Raw genomic sequence first — 16495 nt, 5'->3', positions numbered from 1 at the left:
GATAGTCCTTCCTACCATTATTCCTACCAAAGTGGACCACCTCGCACTTGCCAACATTAAATTCCATTTGCCAGTTCCTGGCCCATTCACCCAGCCTATCTAGATCCTTCTGCAGACTCTCCACACCCTCCGCGCAATTTGCTGTTCCACCAATCTTGGTGTCATCAGCAAATTTCGACACCATACACTCGGTTCCCTCCTCCAGATCATCTGTATAAATGGTAAATAGCTGAGGCCCCAGCACCGACCCCTGGGGCACTCCACTAGTCACCATCCGCCAATCCGAATAGCACCCATTAACCCCCACTCTCTGCCTCCTATTTGACAACCAATCCTCTATCCACGCTAACACCCTACCCCCAACTCCATGCCCCCTTACCTTCTGCAATAACCTCTTGTGAGGTACCTTGTCAAACACCTTCTGAAAATCAATACAGACCACATCCACCGGCTCTCCTCTATCCACCGCCCTAGACACATCCTCATAGAACTCCAATAAATTTGTCAGACACGACTTCCCCTTAACGAAACCGTGCTGCGTCTGCTCTATCAAGCAATTCCCCTCAGGATGCCTCGCTATTTCCTCCTTGATGACGGATTCTAACATTTTACCTACAACAGACGTTAAACTAACCAGCCTATAATTCCCCGCCTTTTGCCTGGCACCCTTCTTAAACAACGGCGTAACATTAGCCGTTTTCCAATCTTCCGGCACCTCCCCGGAATCCAGCGACGTTTGGAAAATAACCACCAAGACATCCACTATCACCTCCGCCATTTCTTTCAGAACCCTCGGATGCATTCCATCCGGTCCTGGGGACTTGTCCACAATCAGCCCCTCCAGTCTGTCGTGCACCGCCTCTCTAGTAACAATAATGTCATTGAGACCCTCCAGTCCTACCACCTTTCCATCGCTAACACCCGGCAAATTATTCACGTCTTCCTCCGTGAAGACCGAAACAAAAAAGTTATTCAAGACCTCAGCCACTTCCCCATCCCCTACCACTAAGTCCCCCCTCTCATCCTCTAAGGGTCCAACGTTCACCCTAGTCAGCCTCCTCCTTTTTATATATTTATAAAAACTCTTGCTATCCTTTTTTATATTAAGCGCTAGCCCAGCTTCATAGTTTCTCCTACCCTTCTTTATCAACTTCTTTGTCAATCTTTGTTGACATTTAAACCTCTCCCAATCCTCTTCTCGCCCACTACTCTTAGCTACTCTAAACGCCTCCGCTTTTAATTTAACACTTTCCTTCACCTCCTTCGTTATCCACGGCTTATTACCTCTCCTCCTACAGTCCTTTTTAACCATCGTAGTAAATTTCTGCTGAGCACCAAGAAATCTAAGTCCCTTTTGAATATTTTCAAAGAACCTGTTTCCTACACTGCACTGAGCACATGGAACACACTGGCACCACTAAGGTTACAGGGAAAAAAAAAGGAATATGCTACATTTCCATTACAATTAACTTTTTCTGATAACAATTTAATACCTCAGAAAAAGTGGATTGGAAAATGGTCTTCAGCTCATGGCCAGGCACTTTCACCTCAGTTACAGAGGACTAAAACCTTCAGCATTATACAATCATACAGCCATTCCAAACCGTGCAGGCTTGCTGAAAGGAGATACAAATCAGTCTGTTTCCCCCATAAGCCCTGCAAATTTTCCCCTCCAAGTAAGGATCCAATTCACTTTTGCAATCTACTACTGCTTACAGGCAGAAACCCGTTATTGGATTTTGACTGTGTGAAACTATAACACAAGGACCGAGCATGGGAATAACAATTTAGCACCTGGCTCTGAGCTGTTTCTACCAGGACCTGTGCTCAGACAGAGCTTCACCTTTATGTAAGGAATAGACTTGCATTATGTACTGATGGGTGAGTCAGCAACCAAAGGGCTCAGTTGAAGATATAAACCAGCAGTAGGGAGACAATGCAAATAGATAGACTCTGCACAGTGCAGAAAGAGGCCATCTGGCCCATCGAGTATACATTGGCCACAATCACACCCAGGCCCTACCCCCATATTTACCTGCTAATCCCTCTAACCTACGCATCCGAGGACACTAAGGAGCAATTTTAGCATGGTGATTCAACCCACCCGGCAAATCTTTTGGACTGTGGGAGGAAACCCATACAGAAACAAGGAGAATGTGCAAACTCCACACAGACAGTGACGCAAGCCAGGAATCAAACCCAGATCCCTGGAGCAGTGAAGCTGCAATGCTAATGACTGTGCCACCATCCCGCCCAAGAGCTTTTCTTTTCCCAAAGGAAAGAACTTTTCTTTCCCCACACAAAAAGTCATCCTGATCCAAAACGCACTGCCTTAAAGAGTGGTGGAAAGATAATTAATAATAATTTGAGAAAATTAAATTAGTATATGAAAAGGAAAAGAAAAATGTGGACTGTGTGAAAAGAGTAGGGAGTGTCAATAGCCCTTGTACTGACACAAGCTTGATGAGCTGAATAGCCACCTGCTTAACAACATTACCTATGCACCTTGCCGCCTTCTATGGATATGCACTCCAAGGTCCCTCCAATCCTCAGAGTGCTTGGTAGGGTTTTACCATTCACTGTGTAATTCTTTGCCTTGTTAGCCCTCCTCAACTGCATTACCTCATTCTTTTGTGCACTGAATTTGCCACTGCTCTGCCCACCTGACCAATCCATTGTTTTCTCCTGCAGTCTACAGCTATTTTCACTATTAATCACCAATTCTTATGTCATCCTCAAACTTCTTGATTATATCCACCTACATTCAAGTCCAAATCATTAACGTACACCATAAATTACAACAGCCCCAGCACCAAGCCCTGTGGAAACAGACTTCCAGTCACAGACACATTCCTCTGCCATCACCTTCTGCTTCCTGCCTCTCAGCTAATTTTGAATCCGATGTGCCACTCTGCCTTGGAAATTGTGGGCCATTTACTTTCTTGATCAGTCAGCCATGAGGGGCCTTTTTCAAAAGCCTTGCTAAAATCCCGATAGACTATATTAAAAACACATTACCTTCATCAACATATTTGGTTAGCTCCTCAAAAAACTAATTACTCTGCAATGGTTAATTACTGCAATGTTATAGTTGTACCTTGGGGAGATGTTGACTTCTAAAACCCATGGTTTCAGGTTCTCATCAAGCATTATGTCAAATCCGAAGAGCTCGTGGCAAGTGTAACGATTCCGTACGTATAAATGTATTTGGCCGTTCACATAAGATTCCGAGCTGCAGCGAAAGATCACAAATGTCAATAAAAACTGAAACCAATTATAACCAGTTAAAAAGAAAATAACTTTTTTTTAAGAAAAGCTATTTGGAACTTTTCAACAGTGTTTATGAAATTCCTACATGGATGCTTTATGCTGCAGTCAGTCACAATGGCTTTCTCACCCCTATAGACAGAGGCAGAGTAATTTTCTGGCCAGATTGTGGAAAATATCAAACACTCCTGCCGTGGTTAATACATTTTTTAAATAATATATTTCTAGATTTCACAGGAAAACTTTGCATTCCACCCAAAGGAATTAAGTAGAGGGGCTTCCTATCGGTTAATCATAGGATTTTCTTTCCCCGCTGGTGCAAGAGGTAAGCTACTGTTGGCGTTATTCTCTTGGACTAGGAGGAGAAGACAAAACTTTTCCTTATGTTACATCTTTCAGATGCTCAGGCTGTCCAAAGTGCTTCACACTTGATGATTAATGTTATGGAGCAAGTCCAGAGCAGAAATGTAAAATGATAACTAATAACAGATCAAATAGTGTTCAGAATGTAGAAGAGGCACCACATGGGGTAGTTGAAACAGATAACAATGAAACATTAAAGGGGGGGGGGCGGGGTGTGCTGCACACAAAGGAAAATGGAAACGTGGGTATGGGAGCAGGGTGGCAAGAGACAAGATGGAAGGAAGCTTGTGTGAATTATGAACATCTGCATTTGCCAGCTGGGAAGAATGGCCTGTTTTCCAAAAATTTCAACAACAATTTGTATTTACGTAACACCTTTCGCCAATACCAAATTCAGATGGAAAAGTTTAATCACTCATGACTTTAGTGCTACAAATTGGAGGTGTCTCACAAATGATGATAATTAATGCAGTTCAATTCACACTAGAGCTTTAATGCTCCTTTAAGAGTACACCACACCATTAAAAACCTCCTCCTTTGGCTTGCCAAGTGGTATCCTATGCGTTCCGTGCAAACACCATCTCTCACTCCTGAATTCTGCAGACACCAAGGCAAATTTATCAAATAATGGAATCTATCTTTCCATTGTATAGACTTGCACAATTGCCAACAAAAACAAAGAGGAAATTCTAACTCCAAAATGAGGTTATTTATTTGTAAAGAGCCTGACAGAACTGTCAGATTTTAGCATGCCAGTAAACTCGTCAGCTTTACCCTTCCCCTGATCTCCCATGTGCATAAACATTAAATGTACATGATAACAGGTTAAAACAATCCACATATAACCCTGAACACTGAAATTCTTCTGCTAAAGCTCTAGTGGTTTGTTATTCCTCGCTCCTCTAAAATCATTCTTCATTAAAATCTTACCTTTTTAACCTTGTTTAACTGCTCTCTACTGTCTGCTTAGTATCTGCGGCTCCTGACATATCATTACATGTCTATGCAGCATTACCCCGGAAGGAGTGAGTAATTGCAGCAAGACAAATTAATCTGAGGATGTTTCCATTATACATGTAGATATACGACGATGGCAAAAATAAGAATGGAATACAAGACAATAAAAGAGAGGGCTAATGTTCCCTAATTCAAATATTCACCTGAAAACAACATTTCATGGAAACTTAGAGGCTCAATTAAAGCAAGGGATTGTTCTGAAGTATAGCGACTGCTACAAAAACAATTGCAGTCAAATGACTGACTTTTAGTTGGAGATGTTGACTGAGGAAGGATTTTTTCCCCAGGACTCGCATATCCCCTGCTCCTCTCTGAACACTGCATTGTAATATTTACATAGCCAAAAAGAGAGATTCTAGTCTCATCTAGCGTTTCAGACGACTGAGCAATCCTTCAATACAAACTGGAGAGTTAGCCTTTACATGCTCGAATCTGACAGAAGGTTTGAAATTGCAATTATCCAACAACAAAGCGTCTGAGCCAAGCCAATATGACCCAAGACAGGAAATATAGGATAGAGGAAACAACTTGGGTCTTCAATGCAGAAAAATAGTCTACGGCATTTCCATAGAGTCATATCATAAACTGAGCACAAGAAACATTAGGAATGAACCAAAATTTTAATGGGGAGGAATAAAGGAGGAGAGTGAGGTGATGAGGCAGTAGGGTTTAAGGAAACAAGTTTGAAAGCATAGTTTCCAATGCTGGGGTGAAAAAAAGGAGAATGGATAAGAGGTCAAGACTCAGAGGAAGGCTTTGAGTGGGATTGTAAAGCTGGAGGAGGCTCCAGAAGTAAAGAGCAGCAAAACCATGAAAGCAATTAAATAGGGCTAGAATACAAGAGCATGTGCTTCTGAGGCTGTATAAGGCTCTGGTGAGACCCCATTTGGAGTTTGAGAGCAATTTTGGGCCCCATATCTAAGGATGGGCGTCTGACCTTGGAAAGGGTCCAGAGGAGGTTCACAAGAATGATTCTTGGAATGAAGAGCTTGTCGTATGAGGAACGGTTGAGAACTCTGGGTTTGCACTCAGAGTCTAGAAGGATGAGGGGAAACCTTATTGAAACTTACAGGATACCGCGAGGCCTGGATAGAATGGACGTGGAGAGGATGTTTCTACTGGTATGAAAAACTAGAAGGCTGTGGAGGTCAGGTCTCTGAGTGCCTTTAAGATAGAGGTAGATAGGTTCTTGATTAATAAGGGGTTCAGGAGTTATGGAGAAAAAGCAAGAGAATGGGGATGAATAAAATATCAGCCACGATTGAATGGCAGAGCAGACTGGATGGACCGTGTGGCCTAATTCTGCTCCTATATCTTATAGTGTTGAGAATGTTTAATATGAAACATAGGGACACCATGATTTAATGCAGGCAAGGCTGCAGCAGGAAAGACTTTGAATGAAAAAGTGACCTCAGGGTTGAGTGTTCAGCCCGATGAGCATTAGAATAGGTGAGTCTAGAGTTCATAAATGCATCAATGAAGTTATCAGCAGCAGATCGACTAAGATAGGAGCACACAAGATACTCTGGCCTCCTTTGTTTCCAAACTCAAGCTGTTAGTTACATCTTTTCTCTAGCACAAATAACATGCTGAGGCTACAAATCGTCTGTTTGAGCTTCAGCCAGTGGCTGGGGACGAAAACCAGATTCAGTGGTTAGAGGATGTGGCCAGGGGAGAAGCTGTGGCTTGAACCTTCTGAATGTTTAACTTGAGCAAAGTATGCTGCCAGAAAGGAAAATCGCACCTTAAATAGAACACATTCTCCTCACTGCACACGTTCACTCACACACACATAATATGGCAAAATGCTGACTTTGCTTAGAAGACACAATGGAAAAACTTGCAGCTACGATCTCCAATTTTTGCAGTTTTTGGCTGTTACCCAATAAGATCCCCCTCATTACTCACGCTATGATGGTTTTGATAATCACATCCTTCATTTGCTCCCACAGTATTTCGGTCCTCACTCCCTTCTGATTCAGGTATGCCCACAATGCCTTAAGACTCCTAGACAGAATCACAGAGAAAAATCAGCACAGACTGAAAAATGAACCTGAATTCTTCTAACACGCGTAGTCTCACATTGACACTAGTGTAGGTTTTTAAAGGTTTATAGATTGTAGACAGGGAGACAGGTAGTTTTGAAGGCAGTCCCAATGTCAGCAGAGTGAAGATATACGAAAGAGCAGAGGAGTAGGAAGAGAAAATTCAGAGAAGCGCAATCTTAATAGTCAAGAAAAGTTAAAAAGCAGAGCGAGCAATAGAAATTTTGAAATTTGCGAAATACCTGGGATAGGAGAGAAAGGAAAGCAATGCCACATGCTACAAAGGCTCAGCAGCACCACAAAACCTCTTGGGCCCACCCAGGCTGGTGTCATTGCTGAGCTTTGTTTTCTAGTTTCCTTAAACTGTAAAGTAGCACCCTCCAGGATAGTAGGCAAATAGAATCATAGACGCTTACAGCATGGAAACAGGCCCTTTGGCCCAGCTTGTCCACACTGCCCTTTTTTTTAAAAAAACCCCCAAAACTAATCCCAATTGCCCGCGTTTGGTCCATATCCCTCTATACACATCTTACCCATGCAACTGTCTAGAGACAAAAGCTCGTTCCAGACACTCACCCCACCCACTGTGCAAAAAAAATTGCCCTTCTGGACACTTTTGTATCTCTCCCCTCTCACCTTAAACCTATGCCCTCTAGTTTTAAACTCCCCTATCTTGGGGAAAGATACTGACTATCTAGTAATCTATGTCCCTCATTATTTTACAGACCTCTATAAGACCACCCTCAGCCTTATACGCTCCAGAGAAAAAAGTGCCAGTCTATTCAGCCTCTACTTAAAACTCAAACCTCAAACCATCAAGTCCTGATAGCATCCCAGTAAATCTTTACTGCACCCTTTCTAGTCTAATAATATCCTTTCTATACTAGTGAGACTAGAACTGTACACAGTATTCCAAGTGTGGCCTTACCAATGTCTTGTACAACTTCAATAAGACATCCCAAATCCTGTATTCAATGTTCCAACTAATGAAACCAAGCATGTTGAATGCCTTCTTCACCACTCTGTCCACTTATTACTCCACTTTCAAGAAGCTATGAACCTGTACCCTAGATCTCTTGTTCTGTAACTCTCCCCAGTACCCTACCATTAACTGAGTAAGTCCTGTCCTGGTTCAATCTACCAAAATGCATCACCTCACATTTATCTAAATTAAACTCCATCTGCCATTGAATTATCCCTGGTTCTGGGCTGTACAAGAATACTTTCTTCTAAAAAAAAAAGGAAAATTGTTCATACTCTCGGGATGTGGGTGTCATTAGCAAGGCAGAGATTTATTGCCACCCGCCCCAATTTCTCTTGAAAGTGTGGTAGATTGCCTTGTTTTTGAAGTGTTGCAGTCTGTGTGGTGAAGGTGCTGCCCACAACGATGTTTGGAGTGGAACTCCAGTATTCTGACCTGGTGACAATGAAAGGAACTGTGATTTACTTGCAAGTGAGGGGGCCACGTGACTTGGAGGTGATGCTGTTCCCATGTACCCACTGCCCTTGAACTACTCAGCAATGGATGTCACATGTTTGCAAGGTGCTGCAAGGTTTCTTATGGCTACTACACACTGGAGCCATGGTGTACCAGTGATGAAGAGAGCAGATGTTTAGGATAGCCGAGTGCTGCTGATCAAGTGGATTGCTTTGCCCTGGATGATGTCAGGCTTTGAGTGTTGCCCAAACCTGTGTAGCTTTGACAAGTAAAGTGCATTCCATCACACTCTTAATGCACCTATTTTCCACATGAGCTACTAAGTTCAGTCTTTAAGCTAAGATTCCTACACTCTTACCATTTGTGACCTTGACAGAGCTTTCCATCACTGTTGGGCTTGTACTCTGCATTCAGTTTATTCACGCTGTAGTTTGTAAGGTGCATAAACTTGTTACCAAGGCTCTTCATGGAAGACGAATACCTGAGCAACACAACAGAAAATAACACCACTTTCAAACAATGGCAGTACAGAAGGAATAATCACCATGAAAATATCAGAGTCAAATATCAAAGGAAGTTGTACAAGACTGCAGTAATATTATTCCACTGACTGTTTTATTCCAGATGGTGTAGTGTTGTTGAAGTAAAGGAAAGCCCTGGGATAGGGTAGGTGGTGGGAGACGAATATGTACTGGAATAAAAGGCAAAGGGATTGGTAATGGCTGTAATAAAGAAATAAAACGCTGGCCCAGAGTGGCTGTGAATGGCAAATAATGACCAGCTCTATCTAAAAGCAAAAGCATGAAAAACATGATTCAGAACAGCACAGGGCAAGAAAAAATCAGAATGGGGTCAGAGTTTATGGTATAAAATTGCTGAAATAATTGACGAGCGATAAAGGCTGTAAAGTGCCAAATAAGAAGGTGAGGCGTTGTTCGCTGAGTTTACATTAAGCTTCATTGAAGCAAAACTGCAGCAGAGGTCTGAAGTGTAAGCGCAAGAGTAAGATGGTGGATTAAAATAGCAAGCAACCAGAAAGTGAGGGTTAGGCTTGCATATTGAGCAGAAGTGACTGGCAAAGCAGTCACCCAATCTACATTCAGTCTTACAAAATTGAGAGTACCACATTGTGAGCAGTGAACAGTACACCAAATTGAAAGCTGTGGAGGACAATCACTGTTCACTCGTGGTTAAAATAATCCCCTGCATCTGCAGCTGACTGACAGAATATAGCACCATCCCTAGAGCAACTACAAATAACTGGTATTACCCTGCTGATTTATAGTAGTTTGGGGAGGAGAGTATGGTAAGAGTGACAGGACCGCAAACTCTAAATTGAATTCAAGTTGCATAAAATATCAAAGGTAAAAATAATGACGTGAAAAGTAGATTAGTACTTCAGGTGGGACCAGTCATAAGGACATGCAGTAACCCTACATCTTGACACATGCCCCACCAGACCCAAATTGCACGCCAGCAAACAGCGACCTTCTACTTAAACTTACTTGCAACTTGCAAAACGGACCAAGCCGTCTGTAAACACATAGATGCGAAGAGGATCGTAAGAAGTCACATAGACGTAAATTCTCAAATCGAACTTGCTCTCGCCAATGAGGTAGGGTTTGTGCAAGTATCTAGAGTAAAGAAAATTAAGTCTGAAAATAAATGCAGGACTCACTGTGCTTACCCACATAAGTGATGTTAACACGCTGTTAACAGTTGCAAGTTTATATTGACAGAACAGATTACATTTATCTTTTATTTCGAGATTCTGTAACTGCATTTGGAAATTTGCTTCACTTCACTGATCTTAGCCTTGAATATATTAATATCTTTTTGGGAGATACAAGCTGGGTGGGGAAGAGAGATCTTCTGACATCCACTATCCTGAGCACAGAAATGTTTTTCTTGATTTCACTCCTAACCACTATTTCTGCTTATAGACCTTTCTGGTTTTGAATTGCGCCACCTGAAGAAATAGCCTTCATCATTTTAAACAGCTCAGTTAACTTACAGCTTACCAAACATAAGGAAGAAAAACCAAGTTTTTTGCTGAAAAGAACAAACACTTTTTTGTCAAAGATTTCTGTCTTGAATCAGGACATTTTGCAAGAATACAAATCCAAGGCAGACAGCAAATTTATACCATATGAGGAGACTGTAATGATTGATTGGCAAGTGCACTCTGATTTAGATACATTGCCACGGAGAGTGCATCAGTTGATGGTGACTGACAGTTAACTGCCAAGAATTGACATTAAAACTAGACAGCTTGACTTCATTTAGTTGAGGCATTGCCATGAGGAATGTCATTATTGTGTTTCAGTAAAACAGATGCAATGTGTATACATGTTCTGTCTACAAAGATCAGGGCCCTGGCATTAATATATGTAGCTTATAATAATTCAATGCGCTACACAGTGAGCTTGATTGACAATTTTAAATTGGTTATCAACATAATTCTTAGCACACTGAGGATTATTTAGCAAATGACATCCAATTGCGGACTTGCATCTGATGTTGGACACCATTTTGAACGTGGCAAGCATGCGCTGATTGGGCACAGTCTAGTCTGTACATTGCATGTTACGAACAGTCAGAGGGGGACTTGCTGTTTGACATAATTCACCAGTCTTTGGGACACATGACCTACACGTCTAGAGTCACACTGGTCCTTTAATTGACTTGAAGGCAGATTCAAGTTAGCGGCAAAAGCATTAATGTTGCTACCGCACAGCTAGCTTCACTTGTTGCTCAAATATTTGAGACACCTTGTCCTTTCAGAGCAATCTGAGGTAGAGTGGAATCTCTTCTTGGATGAAAACAAGGCCTTAGGCCCTTATGGGAGTTTGCACTACAGTAGAAAATGATCTGACTGGGGTAGCCATTATCCAGCAGTCTTTGATGAGCCCTATTTCAGCAGCAAGATTGCATGGTGAGAAAATGGATTACGTCCTATTTACTGGATGGCTAATAAGATCAAGATTATATTGCGTAGAACTGTAAGAATCCCAACATGTACACTGACCAGTGAAGGTAGGTTTGTGGTAAACCATAGTAGAGAGTTCACTGGCAGATCTCTCAACCAGGACATCAAAAAAGGGAGTTAATTGGCCTATGTTTTAATTTATTCCTTTAATTATTGGTTTAATGCTTGTGAATCTGCACATTGTACCCTCTCAGAGGCTTGGATAACCTCCCTGGGCATCCGCGACCGTGCCAAAATGGAATACATAGCACCTGACCACAGAGTACAAACAAAGCATAGCCTCCACCCCTTTGTATGCCTGCTTGACACAAAACCAACAATAAATTAACCACTTTGTACTTGTGCCCAGAATTGTAGCAATTCAGGAACATGGGTAACAAAACTTACACAGACCCTAGCCCCTAACCATTATTCATAGTTCAATTCATTAGTCATACATTAAAAAAACTGGTGGAATTCACCCTCCTGCACAATGCATCCCACTTGTCATAGCTTTTCCCCACAGTTTCTAACCCTTTGCAACCTCCTGCTGCCAGCTATATAACTTGATGTGCCTCCTATCTGCTGTAATCTTCAAACATGAATATGCAACATTTTAATCTTTCATCCAAGTTATGTGGTGAAAAGCTGACATCCCAGTACAGATGTGGGGAACAGTACTTGTCACATCCGACCAGTGAATATTCCTTTTATTCCTGCTCTCTATACCTATACCAAAACTAATTTCCAATCAACATCACAAGGTTAACTCCAATTCCATGCATTTTTATTTTTGCTGATAATCTCTTACCTGAAGACATTAAACATCTCCTGAAAGTCCATCTGTCAAGCTTTTATACATTATCACCAATCCACTATGTTAGTGGCCTCTACAAAAAATTTAACCAAAACAGTAAGGCACGACTTACCCCTCACAAACCCATACCAACTTTCTGATCAACTCACAAATCCATCCTAGCGATCATCACTCTCCCCCAAAGACAGATTCCAGCAACTTTTCCCACAACTGGGGAGGCAATGGTCGAGTGGTATTATCATTAATCCAGGAAGTCAGCTAATGTTCCAGGGACCCGGATTCAAAGTCCATCATCTGCCAAGTGGGATTTGAATTCAATAGAAAAATTTGAAATTAAGAATCTACTGATTACCATGAAACTATTGTCGAAAAAACCCATCTGGTTCACTAATGTCCTTTAGGGAAGGAAATTTGCTATCCTTACCTGGTCCTTACCAGGGGATTTGGGGGGTTATTCGGGAGGCACAGGAATTCATCCCAAGGAGGAGGAAATATGCTAAGGAGGGGACAAGGCATCCATGGCTGACGAGGGAAGTCAAAGAGAGCATAAAAGCAAAACAAAAAGCATACAAAGTAGCGAGGATTAGTGGGAAGCCAAAGGACTGGGAAGCTTTTAAAAGTGAGCAGAGGACAAGTAAAAAAGCAACAAAGGGGGAGAAGATGAAATATAAGTGTAAGCTAGCTAGTAATATAAAAGAAGATAGAGTTTTTTCCAATATATAAAAAGGTACGCAATGCAAAAATAGACATTGGACCACTGAAAAATGAGATTGGAGAAGTAATAATAGGACCAAGGAAATGGCAGAAGAACTGAATAGTTACTTTGCATCAGTCTTTATAGTGCTTCAGGAGAATCAGAGGGCACAGATGAGTGTGGTAGTCGTCATTAAGGAGGTTTTGGGGAAACTGAAAGGTCTGAAGTTGGATAAATCACCTGTACCGGGCAGACTACACCCCAGGGTCCTAAAAGAAATAGCTGAGGAAATTGTGGAGGCATTGGTAGTTATCTTTCATGAATCACTGAAGGCAGAGAGGGCTCCAAAGGACTGGAAAGCAGCTAACACCTGCTGATAAGAAGGGAGGGAGGCAGCAGACGGGGAATTATAGGCTGGTTAGCCTAACTTCAGTCATTGGCAAGATTTTAGAGGCCATTATTAAAGATGAGATCGAGGAGTACTTGGAAATGCATGATAAAGCAGGACTGAGTCAGCACGGCTTTATCAAGGGAAGGTCATGTCTGACAAATCTGATAGAGTTCTTTGAGGAGGTAACAAGGGAGTTAGATAAAAGAGAACCAGTGGAAGTGATTTATTTAGATTTCCAGAAGACCTTTGACAAGGTGCTGCATCAGAAACTGTTAAATAAGTTAAAAGCCAATGATGTTAAGGGTAAGATCCTGCATGGATAGAGGATTGGTTGACAGGCAGAAATCAGAGAGTGGGGATAAAGGGGTCTTTTTCAGGAAGGCAGTTGGTGACTAGTGGTGTGTCTCAGGGGTCAGTGCTGGGACCACAACATTTCACAATATACATTCATGATTTGGAAGAAGGAACTGAAGGCACTGTTGCTAAGTTTACAGAAGATACAACAATTTAGAGGGACAGATAGCATTAAGGAAGCAGGGGGGCTGCAGAAGGACTTGGACAGGCTAGAAGAGTGGGCAAAGTGGCAGATGGAATACAATGTGGAAAAGTGTGAGGTTATGTACTTTGGAAGGAAGATTGGAGGCATAGTCCATTTTCTAAATGGGGAAAAGCTTAGGAAATCAGAAACACAAAGTAACTTGGAAGCCCTTGTTCAAGATTCTCTTAAGGTTAAGATGCAAGTTCAGTCGGCAGATAGGGAGGCAAATGCAATGTTAGCATTCATGTTGACAGGGCTAGAACACAAGAGCAGGGATGTACTTCTGAGGCTGTAGAAAACTCTGGTCAGACCCCATTTGGAGTTTTGGGCCCTGTAGCTAAAGCAGGATGTGCTGGCCTTGGAAAGGGTCCAGAGGAGGTTCACAAGAATGATCCCTGGAACAAAGAGCTTGTCATATGAGGAACATTTGAGGACTCTGGTTGGAGTTTAGAAGGGTGGGGGATTTTATTGAAACTTACAGGATATTGCAAGGCCTGGAGAACATGTTTCCAATAGTAGGAAAAGCTAGAATCAAAGGGCACAACCACAGGCTAAAGGGGCAATCCTTTAAAACAGAGATGAGGAGTCTCTTCAGCCAGAGAGTGGTGAATCTATGGAACTCTTTGCCGCAGGAGGTTGTGGAGGCCCTGTCATTGAGTGTCTTTAAGACAGAGATTGATAGGTTCTTGATTAATAAGGGGATCAGGAGTTATAGGGAAAAGGCAGGAGAATGGGAACGAGAATATCAGCCATGATTGAATAGTGGAGCAGAATCAATGGGCCGATTGGCCTTATTCTGCTGCTATGTTTTATGGTCTGGCCTACAAGTGACTCCAGAGCCACAGCAATGTGGCTGACTCTCAACTGCCCTCCAAGGGCAACTACAGGTGGACAATAAATGCTTACCAGACAACGACGACCACGTTCATGAATGAATAAATAACTTCCTACCGTTACCACTCTCTTTGCTTAAGAAATTCACATGTTCCAATCCAGAGACAATATCAAAAAGAGTGCAGTGCAGCTTTTGAGTGCCATTGTTATTTCCATCCAGCGTCCATTTATATTTCTTCCTCCCCGCATCATCTACTTCGACATATACTTTCCTTGGTCATCACTGCCACAAAATACTTTACCTCCGTCAATTTTCCATAACTTCTACAATCACTTAAAGCCACAGTATGGTATTCATAACCTTGTTGATGAGCATGCATAGAATACAACACAGATTTATACATCAGTTGTATAAATGAATGTGTATATAAACATAAACCAGCATGTGTACACACCTACAACAAAAACAAAATGCTGGAGAAACTCAGCAGGTCTGACAGCATCTGTGGAGAGAGAATAGAGCCAATGTTGAGCGTGGATGACCCTTAGTCAGGGCAGAAACGTTGCCTCTATTCTCTCTCCACAGATGCTGTTAGACCTGCAGAATTTCTTCAGCATTTTCTGCTTTTATTTTAGATTCCAACATCTGCAGTATTTTGCCTTTATTTTAATGTATGCAGACCTACATGTTTCACATATTTATCTTTTGAATATATAAAATGTGCACACTTCATACAGAAATAAATTCTTACTTCTGAACCAGCAGAGGTCGTTTCTTGGGGATTTGATTCCATTTGTGAATGACTTGAATGCCAATTCCTCTGGCAGATGCAGGCTATATTAAAAAGAAAACAGAAGGGGTGAAAAAATCAGCATGCCAATAGATAGCAGTCTAATTATCTCTCTATTAAAGTCTGAGTGCTATATTTCAAAACAGCAATTATTTTGCTTCTCTGATGTGATTACTATCTTGACCCACTGTATAAACAGTTGCATTCCAAACTTAGAACTACACAAGTGGATAGGGTAGCCCAAGCTTCTGTTCTGATCCCCAGTTACTCCCGATGTATATAGTTAAACGAAAGGTGGTAAATACCTGGAATAGGGCATCAGAAAACTGACAGTTCAAAACTATAGGGAAAGGAGAAGGACTCACCCCAACTCAATTTATCTGGTGAATATACTCATGGTTAATTTTTCCTAATCCCTTCATTTAATGCAGTTTCCAGAAAAGTTTACTTGAAATAGGCTTCAACCAGTAATTACGTTGAAGTCGTGATAGACTGCACTATGCTATGCTGCAGAGGCAAAGAACCTGCAATACAGTCAGTGCAGACTTGATGGCCTTCTCCTGCACTTAGGGATTTTATGGTAATATAGTACTATATTCTGAATGTGTCCAAGCTTCCAATGCTCTCACAGAAAGATGGAGCTGCGTTCTCTATTGCCTCATGCTAGTCAGCTGCAGCCTGGGAGCTACTGTCACCAACTCTTCACCACACAAGTCAAAGTTACTTTTTTAAAAAATTATTTCATGGAATCTGATCATCACTTAAAGGCCAGCATGTGTTACCGATCCCTAACTGTTCCTGAGAATTTCCTTCATTCTAGCAGGAATAGATCTAGAGAGGTAAGGAAAACAGCTAAGGAATAATTCTATTAACTTTGAACTGGTGACAAACTATTTCATAATACTGTACAGGGGTTGGTATTAGAGGGATGGAATGGCTTGGGATGACTTTATGTAGCTTTTATCAAAGTGGTGTCCAGGCCAACACTGATCTACTAATACCACAAAAACAGATTATCCAGTTATTGTACATTTTTGTTTCTGGGAGCTGGCTGTGCACAAATTAGCTGCCACATTTCTTCCATTACAACAGTGACAGCATTAAGGTAGCCCATTTGATTGGCATCCCATCATCTCCTACAACATTCACTTCTCCTATCACCAGGGCACAATGACGGCAATGTGCACCATCTTCAAGATGTACTGCAGCAATTCAACAAGTTTCATTCAACAGTATCTTCCAAACTTGCAGGCTCTACAACCTAGGAGGACGAGCAGCAGCAGATACATAGGAACATCACAACTTGCAAGTTCTCCTCCTAGTCACACAATG

The 16495-nt window shown here is 41.8% G+C and overlaps 1 protein-coding gene across 3 annotated transcripts in view; it reads right to left on the bottom strand.

Annotated features, from left to right (window-relative positions):
* The window catches only part of ttll4 (tubulin tyrosine ligase-like family, member 4), an 80896-nt gene that overhangs the window by 16540 nt on the left and 47861 nt on the right, over window positions 1-16495 (bottom strand). For all 3 annotated transcript variants that reach the window (XM_080199537.1, XM_080199540.1, XM_080199538.1), the window contains exons 9-13: window positions 15125-15207; window positions 9636-9764; window positions 8489-8611; window positions 6556-6654; window positions 3098-3232 (exon numbers count right to left, since the gene is read on the bottom strand). In XM_080199537.1, coding sequence (XP_080055663.1) covers window positions 3098-3232; window positions 6556-6654; window positions 8489-8611; window positions 9636-9764; window positions 15125-15207 — 569 coding nt within the window. The remainder of the gene's footprint in view (window positions 1-3097; window positions 3233-6555; window positions 6655-8488; window positions 8612-9635; window positions 9765-15124; window positions 15208-16495) is intronic.

Source organism: Carcharhinus amblyrhynchos, chromosome 11 (genome assembly GCF_965287045.1).
Source record: "Carcharhinus amblyrhynchos chromosome 11, sCarAmb.v2.hapA, whole genome shotgun sequence".
Classification (NCBI taxonomy): domain Eukaryota; kingdom Metazoa; phylum Chordata; class Chondrichthyes; order Carcharhiniformes; family Carcharhinidae; genus Carcharhinus; species Carcharhinus amblyrhynchos.
This window is presented reverse-complemented; position numbering and strand designations above follow the sequence as displayed.